The 12621-nt window shown below is 33.2% G+C and overlaps 1 protein-coding gene across 1 annotated transcript; it reads left to right on the forward strand.

Annotated features, from left to right (window-relative positions):
* The first annotated feature begins 63 nt into the window (after window positions 1-63).
* Window positions 64-8557, forward strand: LOC136805790 (DNA primase large subunit-like). Its single transcript, XM_067062349.1, has 14 exons — window positions 64-311; window positions 3959-4065; window positions 4361-4500; window positions 4707-4754; window positions 4895-4964; window positions 5061-5213; window positions 5326-5406; window positions 5520-5587; window positions 6078-6156; window positions 6644-6751; window positions 6908-7192; window positions 7325-7393; window positions 7498-7577; window positions 7971-8557. Exons 1-14 carry the CDS (start codon window positions 146-148, stop codon window positions 8098-8100), a joined length of 1584 nt encoding a protein of 527 aa, XP_066918450.1. The 5' UTR covers window positions 64-145; the 3' UTR covers window positions 8101-8557.
* The last annotated feature ends 4064 nt before the right edge of the window (window positions 8558-12621 follow it).

Consider the following 12621-nt stretch of genomic DNA (forward strand, 5'->3'; position numbering starts at 1 on the left):
TCCGGTTTGCAATTGACCACTGTTTGAGCGCGAAAAGGGTGGTAAACAAAGATTGACTTTCGATTTCAACACCGAAACACACAGGACGCTAAAGTGTGAAACATCCAAACGAATTTGTCAGTTTTGTCATTAATAGTTTAATGGTATGGATTTTTCCAAAGCAAAAGGAAGATCTCGTAGAAGAAACAAAATAGACGATGGTCATCTCTACACAAATTTTCCGAATCCATTGATGATGTACAACAAGGAGCCTCCGAGGGGAGATATCACTCTGGAAGAATTTGAAACTTATGCTGTTGATCGCCTGAAATGTAAAAGATTGTATTTTCACTAACAGTTTATTATTTTTTTTATTATCTTAAACTTGCCATGAAAGCTCTTTTTGAAAAACTGAAGATCCCTAACCATGATATGGATTTTTCCAAAGTCAAAAAAAGATCGCTTAAAAAGTACCGTCAACTGCTCCAACTTAATGGCTTGGGACTATCTGGCGCAACATGGGACGGCCATTCCACCACCATTTCACCGAACCTCAAAAGTCATTTGATTTGAGTTTAATGAACCGCGTATTAAAAAATACACGATTTCTTTTTCGTACCGAGTAGGCTTTTAAGTAGAAATAAGAAAAATCTGTAGTGGAACACGCGCAAGTGTCTGGAACAAAGAAGATCAAATTAGTGGCAAAACAATGGAGCATTTGACGTCACTCTGGCGGCAAGTTGCACACTTGTTATATTTGTTAATCCCATCAGGTGATACCGTGAAAAGGGGTAACTTGCATCAGTGGAGGCTAACATGCATAGCCCTCAAATGAAAGACCCGGCTGGTCATTAAAATACGAAAATAAATCAAAACAAAAATGGTAGAGAAGAGCTGCGAGCGGAGCTGCGTATGTGTATTTTAATGACCAGCCAGGTCATTCATTTGAGGGCTATGCATGTTAGCCTCCACTGATGCAAGTTACCCTTTCTCACGGTAAGCTGTTAGGCAGTCTAAACTTAAACTCCTAAATCAAGATTAGAAACTAGGCTAGTCTTACCTCTTTTATCTTTTCCTTTATAACAATACAATGCTGACAAGTTGACACAACACATGTGTACATGTACATTGACAAGTAATCGTTAAGACAGTGTAGACCTAACTCTTCATACAAAATTTACGGGAAACGTATATTTGGACTTTGTACCCTATGCTGCACTCAAGCACTTGAGCCGAAATCCCGCAAAGGCGGGACAAAAATCAGTTTTTTGAAGTTTGCAAAAAAACGCCACATTCAGTATGTGGATAGAGCAGTAAAAAATACAACTTTTCTATTTTTACTTTTTTTTTTGCAAAAGTTCTAGGAATGCAAATAAAGGGATAATGATAATTGAATACTATCCATTGATGATCCACGGCACTATCGTAAAGCTAGAATCGCTTCGCGTACTCTTCGCTTGAGAAAATGATTGACAGATTAAAGTTTTTCATCCCAGCGGTGCGCGGTGCACGCAGCGTGGGAGCTCGGGCGCTCTGCAAGAGTTCTCAGCTCAATCCTCAGACCACGCTAAAAATGGTAGACTGAGCTGTGATAAATCATTTCGATGGAAGTTGTTGGAATGTTTACAAGGCTCTTGACAGAATATTGTTTGTTTTATTGTCAATGATGACAGTGCCGTTATAAATTTTGTTAGATCTGACAAATTTATGTTTGTAAGTGCACTTTATAGTTTTGATTCCCATTGAAGAATCATATTCTGGTTTTCATGTTATTAGATGCTGTTTTAGAGCTTTAGAGCTACACTGTGAGAGAAGTTTTTATAGAAATCTGCAACAAAAACAAAAGTGGTCTCTTCTACTGATTGCTTCCCGGCGCTCCTTTGCAGCTGTTTATCAAATTTCCACCAATGAGGTTGCCGTATTTCAAACGGCCCTTCTTTTTGGCACCCTTGGCCTTTCAGTGCCTTGCACGACGGGCGGCTGTAAAATCCCACCCAGGGTTGTGGTGATTGTTATAACTACTTTATAGTCCGGGAGCCAAACCCAAAAAATGGCATTTTGCTTAACCCAAGATTCTACAGGATAAACTATACATTTTTGGAATCCTCAACTATCCTAGTTTTGGAAATGGTCGGTCCCCAAAGCTAACTCCTGGTCAATTTTTCATACTGGGCCCGAGTTTAGGGGGTACTTTTTACCCTTTGTAAGGATTTGTTAAGGAAAATGCCATTCCAGGGATGATATAATTTGCTGTATCTAGTCAATCAGTTGACCAATTGCTTTGAAACTTTGCAAAAAGTTTCAAGGTAGGCTGATGATTATTTTCGGCAAAAGATTTTTGTGAAAAATTAATTTTATAGGTTTGCCTGGGAAAATAAAGGGAAAATTTGGGTATTTTAACTAAATTTTGACCCTTTTTAAGTCTGGGACCTACCCAAACAACTTTTAATGAGACACAAACTAGGTGTTATGATACATAACACCTAGTTTGTGTCATCAGAAAAATTTCAAACAGACAGTATTTAGTATTATTTCAGGGTTGCAGGGGGTAAAATTGCCCATTTTTATGGGTTTTTACCTTATTCGAGCAATTTTCACCACTAATCTTGGTTAAAACGTCATCAAAAATAGTTTTAACTTGATTTTCGTGTAATATATCCTGAAAGATTACAATGCTGACTTAAAACTAACAAAACCAGGGTGAAAATGGACAAACCAGGGGGTAAAAATGCCCATTTTAGGCGATTTTTATCGTTTTTGGACCTATTTCACCCATAAAGCGGTTTTTATGATGTACCAATTTTATTTCTGACCACTGAAACAAGGATAATTTTGTAGTAGGAGCAATGGGAAAGTTATGTGTGCTTTTCATTGTCTGTAATCAGGGTCACTGTGGGCAAATCAGGGGGTAAATACACCACTTCTTGGTAGTTGTTGCCTGAATTTGGATGTTTTTATTGTATGGTAGCCTCAAATTTATGAAACTTTGAGATTGAAACCAGTGATATACCCTTCAGTCATTTCTTAGTACTTTTGTTGACAACTACCACAAAATAATGACGGATTTAAAACTTAAGTTATGCCCAAATGATAACATTTATTTGACGTAATTTTGTCAGTTTTTGCTTTGAGATTCCACTATATTGCTATTCAAAGTCTATCATAACACCTAGTTTGTGTCTCATTATAAGTTGTTTGGGTGGGTCCCAGACTTAAAAAGGGTCAAAATTTAGTTAAAATACCCAAATTTTCCCTTTTTTTCACCAGGCAAACCTATAAAAATAATTTTTCACAAAACTTTTTTGCCGAAAATAATCATCAGCCTACCTTGAAACGTTTTGCAAAGTTTCAAAGCAATTGGTCAACTGATTGACTAGATACAGCAAATTATATCATCCCTGGAATGGCATTTTCCTTAACAAATCCTTACAAAGGGTAAAAAGTACCCCCAGGCCCAGTATGAAAAATTGACCAGGAGTTAGCTTTGGGGACCGACCATTTCCAAAACTAGGATAGTTGAGGATTCCAAAAATGTATAGTTTATCCTGTAGAATCTTGGGTTAAGCAAAAGTGCTTATTTAAGGAGATATAGGATTTGGCTCCCGGACTATTATGTAACCTCAATTAACAGTAACTCGAATATGAAAATAAAATGTTCTTTCACCCGCTCGCCATCTTTTTCAACTCCCCATCACATGTATTTGTTCAAATCTATTTGACACATATTGAGTTTTTTTTATATCCGCGTTGATGTCATAAATCAAAACAAAATATCAATGACAGAATGTGTAGCCTTTGCACAAATCGCTTGTACATTCAGGTTGGTACAGGCTAGCTCGACAAAGCATTTTTGCACTTTTACACTCTATTTGTCACATAATTTTTAGTGTTGCCGACAATTGTCAGTGCTGAAACTTTTTATACCTAAACCAGTAGGTGAACAGGGCTGTCCTAATTATTGTATGTTTATTATTTACAGTGTTACGTGAAGTGGAAAATATCAACATCAGATTCAAGAAGAATAGTCCTGATCACTACACTAAAATGAAAAAAGCCCTCGTAGATTTTAGTCCCAATTATTTTGAGGTGAACTTTTTTTTGTATTTTTTTCCAATTAATTAAGGGAGCTGGTTATAAATTTAAGACCATTTCTACTCTTAATTCACTTTTTTTTAATAGTCTTTGAAAAAGCACATAAGTGTAAAAAATCATTGAAGGCGTCTCCTTCAATTTAAATCAACCATTGCCAAATAGAAGATAACATAATTTATCAATCAATTACATTAGATAAAGAAAAATAATTAACTCCTTCAAGCTTCAAGTTTGAGTAATTTTATAAACTTTATTAAAAATATTTATTATATTTTTTCTTTATTGCTAGAAAACAAACCCTGCGGATAGTACGTTTGAATTCAAAGCAGACAAAGAAAAGAAAGAGAAGGAGATGAGAATCAAACTTGGGGAAGAAAGAAGAAAAGATTATGTTTCTCATTTCATTCTTCGCTTAGCTTTTGCTAGAAGGTATTTTGTAATTGATTTTATGAATAGCCACGGTTACTAGTTTCCAGCCCCAATAAATTTCAAAAGCTAATCAACTTGACAAGCAGCCTGATAAATAGCTTGTGTCTTGATTGATAAAAAGGTGACCATTTCGTGATTTTGAAACAGAACAAACCATAGCAATTGAATTCTACTTTTCTTAATCTTCTCTTTTCGTACTATTTCAGTGAAGACCTAAGGCGGTGGTTTTTGAACCAAGAATTGGAATTGTTTAGGTATGTGATTTTGCTAAGAATTAAACCTTAGAATCTTGAATTTTTAGATCCTTCAGTATGAATAATTGAGCATAAGAACAGCTCATTTTCAATCCTATTGAATTGTTTTTTTCTCAAAAAGATGTAAATCATTCTTTTAGATTCAAATTTACAGAGCTGAAACAACATATTCAAAGCTTCCTTCAAGAAAATCAGCTCAAGTATGCACCAGTGAGTAAACATAAATGAAGTTTTCTTTGTATTTGATGAGAAATGCTATTAAGGAATTTCATGTATATTTACTAAATTTTGTAAATCCTTTTTCAGATTGGTGATGAAGAGAAAAACGAACTTGCGAATAAACTCAAAGCAGCAATGTTCAATGCAAAAGAAGTCAATTTTCCGGAAATGAAATTTTATAAAGTACCTTTCACAAGTGTGTTGGATTTGGTTCGCTCCAGGAAGGTCTACCTAGAGAAGGTATGCTAAGTTTGGTTCTTTAATTTGTGTATTTCCTTAGTAAATGATTTGACCTAATTACCATTGAGACAGAAATTTCGTTCTCTTAAAGGGTTTTGTTTTGCATTTCTAGGGTGAGGCTTATGTTCCTGAAACAGAATTAGTTTCCATCATTCTGGGAATCTATCGTACGCATTTATCGCAAGCACTCGCTGTAAGTAAATTAATCCATGTTGAAACCAAATCTTTCTTTCATTGCAAGTGATTACATATCTGCTTTTTTTTCTTTGCTATGCTAAACCAGACTATTTTCGATTGATTTCTTAGTTAACTGCAAAGAAACTACCATATATCGAAGAGGATACAAGACTGCTACCAATGCTGAAAAATTTGAGGTAATTCTTTTAATTGCCAATAATTTGTACTAGTAATCTCATGGTTATGAGGGAAATTCGGGATAAATTTCCCGAGGTCAATTTTGAATTTATTTGAGATTTGCAATTTGACCAAGGATAATTTATCCAGATTTTCACGAAAACAAGCATGGGATTCCTGGTTAATCTCATGGTTTAGATTGAAATTCTAACAATTGAAAGACGTCAGATTAACAGTAAAAATCAATCTGAAACTTTAAAAAGAGGTCTCAAAAGTCATAGAAACGCGAATCGAGTTTTAATTCGATAGTATTCCCTTTACTTAAGCCTTCGAAGTTAGTAAGACATTCGAAAAAGGTGATGAATTTCCAAAGGATGGAGACTTCACTTTTGCGGGAAATTACAAGTTCGCGGGAAATTACAAATTAACGTACAAAAACGTCAATCGAATTTCAATCGACCATGGGATTAAAATATATTACAAAACATCATTTATTCTTCTTGTTCCTAGCTCTGCATACATCGGAGATAGCTACACCTCGAAAAAAGAAAATGCAGATGATAAACTGAGCTTAGCCAACATGGAAGAGGTACTTTTAGTAATACTACACTCGACATTTAAGAAAAGTTCTTGGATATTTTTTTAATTTTTAGCTGTTAAAGTAAAGCTATCAAATCAAGTGTCGATTGATTGTATTCGCTAGTTAGTTCTTTATTTCTCGATTTTTCGCTCGAATTTTTCCGAATTTTCTTGAGCACTTTATGATTCTATTTACTTCACTGTATCTAGTCAAGTGCAACAAACAAATTACTAATTGAAACATTATGCCTCTGTCTCGACATTTTTATAGCTATCTTTTTTCGAAAATATAATCATAATAATAATAATAAAAATAATAATAGGATGTTCTTCTATTCTTCTTCATCACAGTTGTTTCTAGTCTGAATCGCAGACCTCTACAAAACCCCAGGTAGTATAGTATAAGGAGCACGAATCCGTTAGGGGATGCCAGCAGCCTAAGTTGTTCTCAGAAGTATAAATATGTAAAAGAAAAAAATATTTCTACTTTCTACCAGGATGTTGTAAAATCTTACCCAATCTGCATGCGAAACTTACACGAAGGTCTACGCAAAGACCATCATTTGAAACATTGGGGTCGTCTGCAGTATGGCTTGTTCATAAAGGTTTGTTTTTTTATTTGTGTAATAATAATGATTAAAAATATAAGATCGAAGAAGAAGGACCCATGAAATAGTTTTTCAAAGATTATCTTGTACCTCCAGCATGATGTAGTTTAACATCAATATGATGTTACATGGTATATTTGTGATTACATATAGGCCGCTGGTTTAAGCTTGGAAGAAGCACTGTTATTTTGGAGATCAGAATTCACAAAGAAAATGGACCTAGATAAGTTCGAGAAGCAATACGCATACAATGTGAGACACAGTTACGGGAAAGAAGGCAAGAGAGCTGACTACACTCCATACAGTTGTATGAAAATCATCACCACAAATCAACCAGGACCTGGAGATTTCCATGGATGTCCCTTCAAACATAGCGATAATGATATTCTTAAAAGAAGATTACAAAATTACAAGATCCCCAATGATAGCATCAAAGAGGTTGGTCTTTATTGGTTTAAATGAAAAGGATTGGAATAATTTACATGGTGGAAAGTCATTGAAAAATTTTTCTAGTCTTAGAATGACGATGACAAAATGTTAAATTATTTTTTTGTATTTTTTATTTCATAGATTTTGGACCTTGCGAAGCAACAACACTACCAAATAGCCTGTTCCAGATATTTTGAAGTCACTCATAAGGTCAGTTGATTGCATGTTTCCTTATCAATTGCCTGTTCGTTCTTAACAACTTTCTACCGTCCTGAATCTTCATCCATCATCCATTGAATTTCTTTACTTTCCAGCTTCCGAACGGCGTGACTATGATAAATCATCCTAATCAATATTTTGATGAAAGCAAAAAGTTCTTGTCTGGGGAGAAAAGGTAAGCCTTTCAAGCGGGCTCTATTAAAGCAATCCAGTTCAGTTATTGAAACTAATCTCAGGTACCTATTAAACGGAGGGTTTGGAATAAGCGGGGTGGGTGGAAATTTTTTGAAAAGGAGGCTAATACAGCAGAATTAGGGCATAGGGCATAACTTTAAAAAACATTTTTTTCCCCAAAAATTAATAAACGGGGGGGGGGGTGTTGAAATTAGAATGTCCGTTTAATATAATGACGCTTATTAGGTTCCCGAAAGTACTAAGAAATATACGCTGTCAAATCAAAATATGTTTATCCTCGAAAAGAGCTAGCTCCGCTCCTCTTCGTACTTGCATGTTGTCTAATTAATAATCTGGTACTCGTTTTACATTAAGATTTTCAATTCTCTTCCAGTTTCACGAATATTTTGAAAGAAGAGAAAGTGATGGTGAAAACGGAAGTGAAAGCGGAACCAACGCCACCACCACCGCCTCCGCAAGAAGCGATGGATGTGAACTTCGACGAAGATATGGAAATGTGCTGAGCCCATAATTTTGAAACAATATGTTATGTTTTAACCATTTCCACTCAAGTTCTCTTGAGCAAATTTTTTAACTACTTTTATAAAAAAAATCACAATAATGATTTTGAAAATTCCGCATAATGAAAATGGTACTTCCATATATAACATCTTTCTTGGCAAAATAAGGTTTGAAATATAGGTTCAGAAAGTATCTTTTAGATATGAGCGAACGTTTTATAGCCGTTTTAAGAGGCCCTATTATTTTTAGAACGGCCGTAAAATCCGCTAAGATTATATCTAAAAATAAATTACAAAATTTAGTAAGAAATGATTTTTTGGTAAATTTTTGTTGACAAAAGTCTTTGTAAGTAATTGTTTTAGATTTCCTCTGTTTTAGCTTTTTATTGTTGCTTATTGATTTTATGTAATGTAAATATAACTCTATAAAAAATTGGAATATCATTGAGCTTTTTCAGTGAAACATAATCGAATAAACATTCGCACGAAATCCCATGAGATTGGTAAGTAGCGAAAATAAATCCACGCGAATTTTTCAAAACCTAATTACCGGAGCACAAAGGCCCCCTAAGTTTGTCAAGGATTTTTTCAGTTTTTCTTTCCGGGAGTTGAAAATTGCACCTCTAGAATACTCTCTAAAATAAGGTGGAAAAACTCCGATTTGTACAGAAATACTAAAGATAAAATGGAAATTCGAAGCAGTGCCAAAATTTATCTCAACCCTGCAACGTCTGAAAGGGTAGTTTTTCTCCTTTTCCTACCAAAATTTTGACAAAAAATAATAAAATACATATTCCCGAGGGGCAAATCAGAGTGTGATAAATTGCGTGGGTTGCGTGCCTTCGTGGGTCGGAAAAAAATTCGTGGGTCCACAAAAAAAATTCGTGGGTCCATGAAAAAAATTCGTGGGTCCGAAAAAAAAATTCGTGGGTCCATGAAAAAAATTCGTGGGTCCGAAAAAAAAAATTCGTGGGTCCAAAAAAAAAATTCGTGGGTTCACAAAAAAAATTCGTGGGTCCATGAAAAAAATTCGTGGGTCCATGAAAAAAATTCGTGGGTCCAAAAAAAAAATTCGTGGGTTCACAAAAAAAATTCGTGGGTCCAGAAAAAAAATTCGTGGGTCAAGAAAAAAAATTCGTGGGTTCACAAAAAAAATTCGTGGGTCCAGAAAAAAAATTCGTGGGTCAAGAAAAAAAATTCGTGGGTTCACAAAAAAAATTCGTGGGTCCATGAAAAAAATTCGTGGGTCCAAAAAAAATTCGTGGGTCCATGAAAAAAATTCGTGGGTCCAAAAAAAAAATTCAACGAGTATTTAGTTTTTAGTTTTATAAAGAGTTCAAAGCATTTAAAAATCCAAAACATATTTTACATTGATCAACAAAAGTAAATTAAACATCGAGCTGGGTTTGATTTTCAAACTAACAGCCTAAAATTTTCAAATATTACTGGAAAATAGTCTGGAAAATAGTCTGGAAAATAGTCTGGATGAATAACTTCGAAAAAAAAATCCCTTTTTCGCACAAATGGCCGGCAGTTGTTTCTAGCTACCCATTCTTTTTTGCCATTTTTCATCTCCAAATTAAATTAAAACTTACTGGTCATCCTTGGTAGTTTTTGATATCCAAAATTGAATCACCATTTGATAAGAATAAATTTTAGATAAATAAAGGCTGCCTTCGATAACAGAATTTCGAAGGCAGGAAAGTCTACTGTGAAAACTGAAGCAAACAAAGCATTCCATTTCTATACATACATACCTCTTTCAATCGAATCTCAATTTAATTAATTCTACAACTTTCCTTCATTCTCAAGTTTTATTTTTGAGAATGAGAGTAATAATTAAAGCACGATAAGGTTTTATTTTTTGAAAAGCTCAATGTGTTCTTTTCAAAAGCCAAATAAAAATCTCAAATGAAAGTTTTTGTTTTGATTTTGATTGCAACATTTTCGAATCTTTCGAATGCGTGACGCAATTTGATTGGCACAAAATAGAACGTGCGCGAAAAAACAATGCAATGACTTCTTCTCTGAGATGACAAAAATCGCAACAACAATTTCGTGCGATTTGTCCCATTAAATTAATCCGTAATTTGAGCCCTAAGTTGGTGAAAGGAATGGGAAGAAATCTTTTTTTTCAATTGCATGAAATAAGTTTAATACACGCTTTTTCTTTTATAAGAATAACTTCTATAAGAATATCAGGGTGAGATTTCGGGTTTAAAACAATAGGCCTATCTTTGCTAGCTAGGATTTCGTAATAAATCTTTTGAATAGAGCCCAAGTTTCTGTTCTATTGTATTAAATTTAAAGCGTAAACTGTATTATTATAAAAAGATTAATATTTCGACACCTTATGGCTCGTGTCTTGTCGTCTATGTCATTTCCATAAAATTTCTTCTTTAGTTAACTTTTAACTAAAGTAAATTCCTTCAACCTCATGTTTATCTAAAAATATTTCCTTTACTTTGATATTGATAGTTTCTTTATATATACAGTTTAAAATACAAAGTGCACGACATTTTTTTATGAATAAGAATTTTCTCAAAGAGTCAAAGAAGTCGAAAAAAAAATTCACATACCTAAATATTTTGTGTACAAAAACACGAGAAATCATTTTATCTGTCTTTCTTCTTTTCTTCAAATTCTTTTTTGTTCTTGATCTTGATGTTGAAATTTTACGCGAAAAAAATGCTTAAATGCAATACATAAAATTTTTATTTACCAAAACCCACGAATTTTTTTCATGGACCCACGAAATTTTTTTTTGGACCCACGAATTTTTTTCATGGACCCACGAATTTTTTTTTGGACCCACGAATTTTTTTCATGGACCCACGAATTTTTTTTGTGAACCCACGAATTTTTTTTTGGACCCACGAATTTTTTTGTGAACCCACGATTTTTTTGGACCCACGAATTTTTTTTGGACCCACGAATTTTTTTTGTGGACCCACGAATTTTTTTTTTTTTTTTGGACCCACGAATTTTTTTCATGGACCCACGAATTTTTTTTTTGCACCCACGAATTTTTTTTGTGAACCCACGAATTTTTTTTTTGGACCCACGAATTTTTTTCATGGACCCACGAATTTTTTTCATGGACCCACGAATTTTTTTATTGGACCCACGAATTTTTTTCATGGACCCACGAATTTTTTTTGCTGACCCACGAATTTTTTTCCGACCCACGAAGGCACGCAACCCACGCAATTTATCACACTCGGCAAATCACAAAAATAAATCTCGTACACAATTTTATAAATAATAAATAAATAAAAAATAAATCAAAAATAAATCATAAATCAAAAATAAATCAGAAATAAATCAGTAAATCAAAAATAAATCATAAATAAATCAATAAATCAAAAATAAGTCATAAATAAATCAAAAATAAATCAAAAATATTTCGAAAAACAATTGACTTTTCAACTTTTTTTAATTTGTTCAACTTTTTTTAATTTTTTGACAATAATTTTGAGTATCAGTTCGCTATAATTTGAAAAAGATTTTCCATAAAATTACTCCCATTCATAAATTAGAGATAAATAAAAAATAAATCAAAAATAAATCATAAATAAATCATAAATCAAAAATAAATCAAAAATAAATCATAAATCAAAAATAAATCAAAAATAAAAAATAAATCAAAAATAAATCATAAATAAAAAATAAATCAGAAATAAATCAATAAATCAAAAATAAATCAAAAATAAATCAATAAATAATAAATAAATCAAAAATAAATCATAAATAAATCAAAAATAAATAAAAAATATTTCGAAAAAAAATTGACTTTTCAACTTTTTTTAATTTTTTCAACTTTTTTTAATTTTTTGACAATAATTTTGATTATCAGTTCGCTATAATTTGAAAAAAAATTTCCATAAAATTACTCCCATTCATAAATTATAGATAAATCAAAAATAAATCATAAATAAATCATAAATCAAAAATAAATCATAAATAAATCATAAATCAAAAATAAATCATAAATAAAAAATAAATCAAAAATAAATCATGAATCAAAAATAAATCAAAAATAAATCATAAATCAAAAATAAATCATAAATCACGTATCCCGGGGGGGGGCACTTAGGCAAAAATAGGTACGGGGACGTGCCGCTGGTCAGGGTACCTTTTTCAGTGTTGCAGAATTACTGACAGGGTATCTAAAATTGCAAAATCCTGATCTGACAGGGGCACAATTTCATGATGTGTGTCTGACAGGGTCTGTTTTTGCCGTTTTTGCATGTAGAGTTCTTTTGCAAATCGTTTTGACGCGGCGGTGAGCAGACCCTTGCGAGGGGCAAACAGCTTTTTGCAAATACTTATCGCACGGCCAACACAGGCGCTTTGCTGCTGTTGTCTCGCACCACACGCCCGCCATTGGGCCCTCTTAAAGGGATCGAGGCTAATTTCAAAGATACCTCTATTGAACTATTTAGAATAAATGTTCAGCTGAATAGTGGTACTAACAACATTGTTTCCAGATTTTGATTCAGATTTTTTATTTCAAAACTGTTA

The sequence above is a fragment of the Clytia hemisphaerica genome, unplaced genomic scaffold (assembly GCF_902728285.1).
Source record: "Clytia hemisphaerica strain Z4C2 unplaced genomic scaffold, Clytia hemisphaerica genome assembly, whole genome shotgun sequence".
Lineage (NCBI taxonomy): Eukaryota > Metazoa > Cnidaria > Hydrozoa > Leptothecata > Clytiidae > Clytia > Clytia hemisphaerica.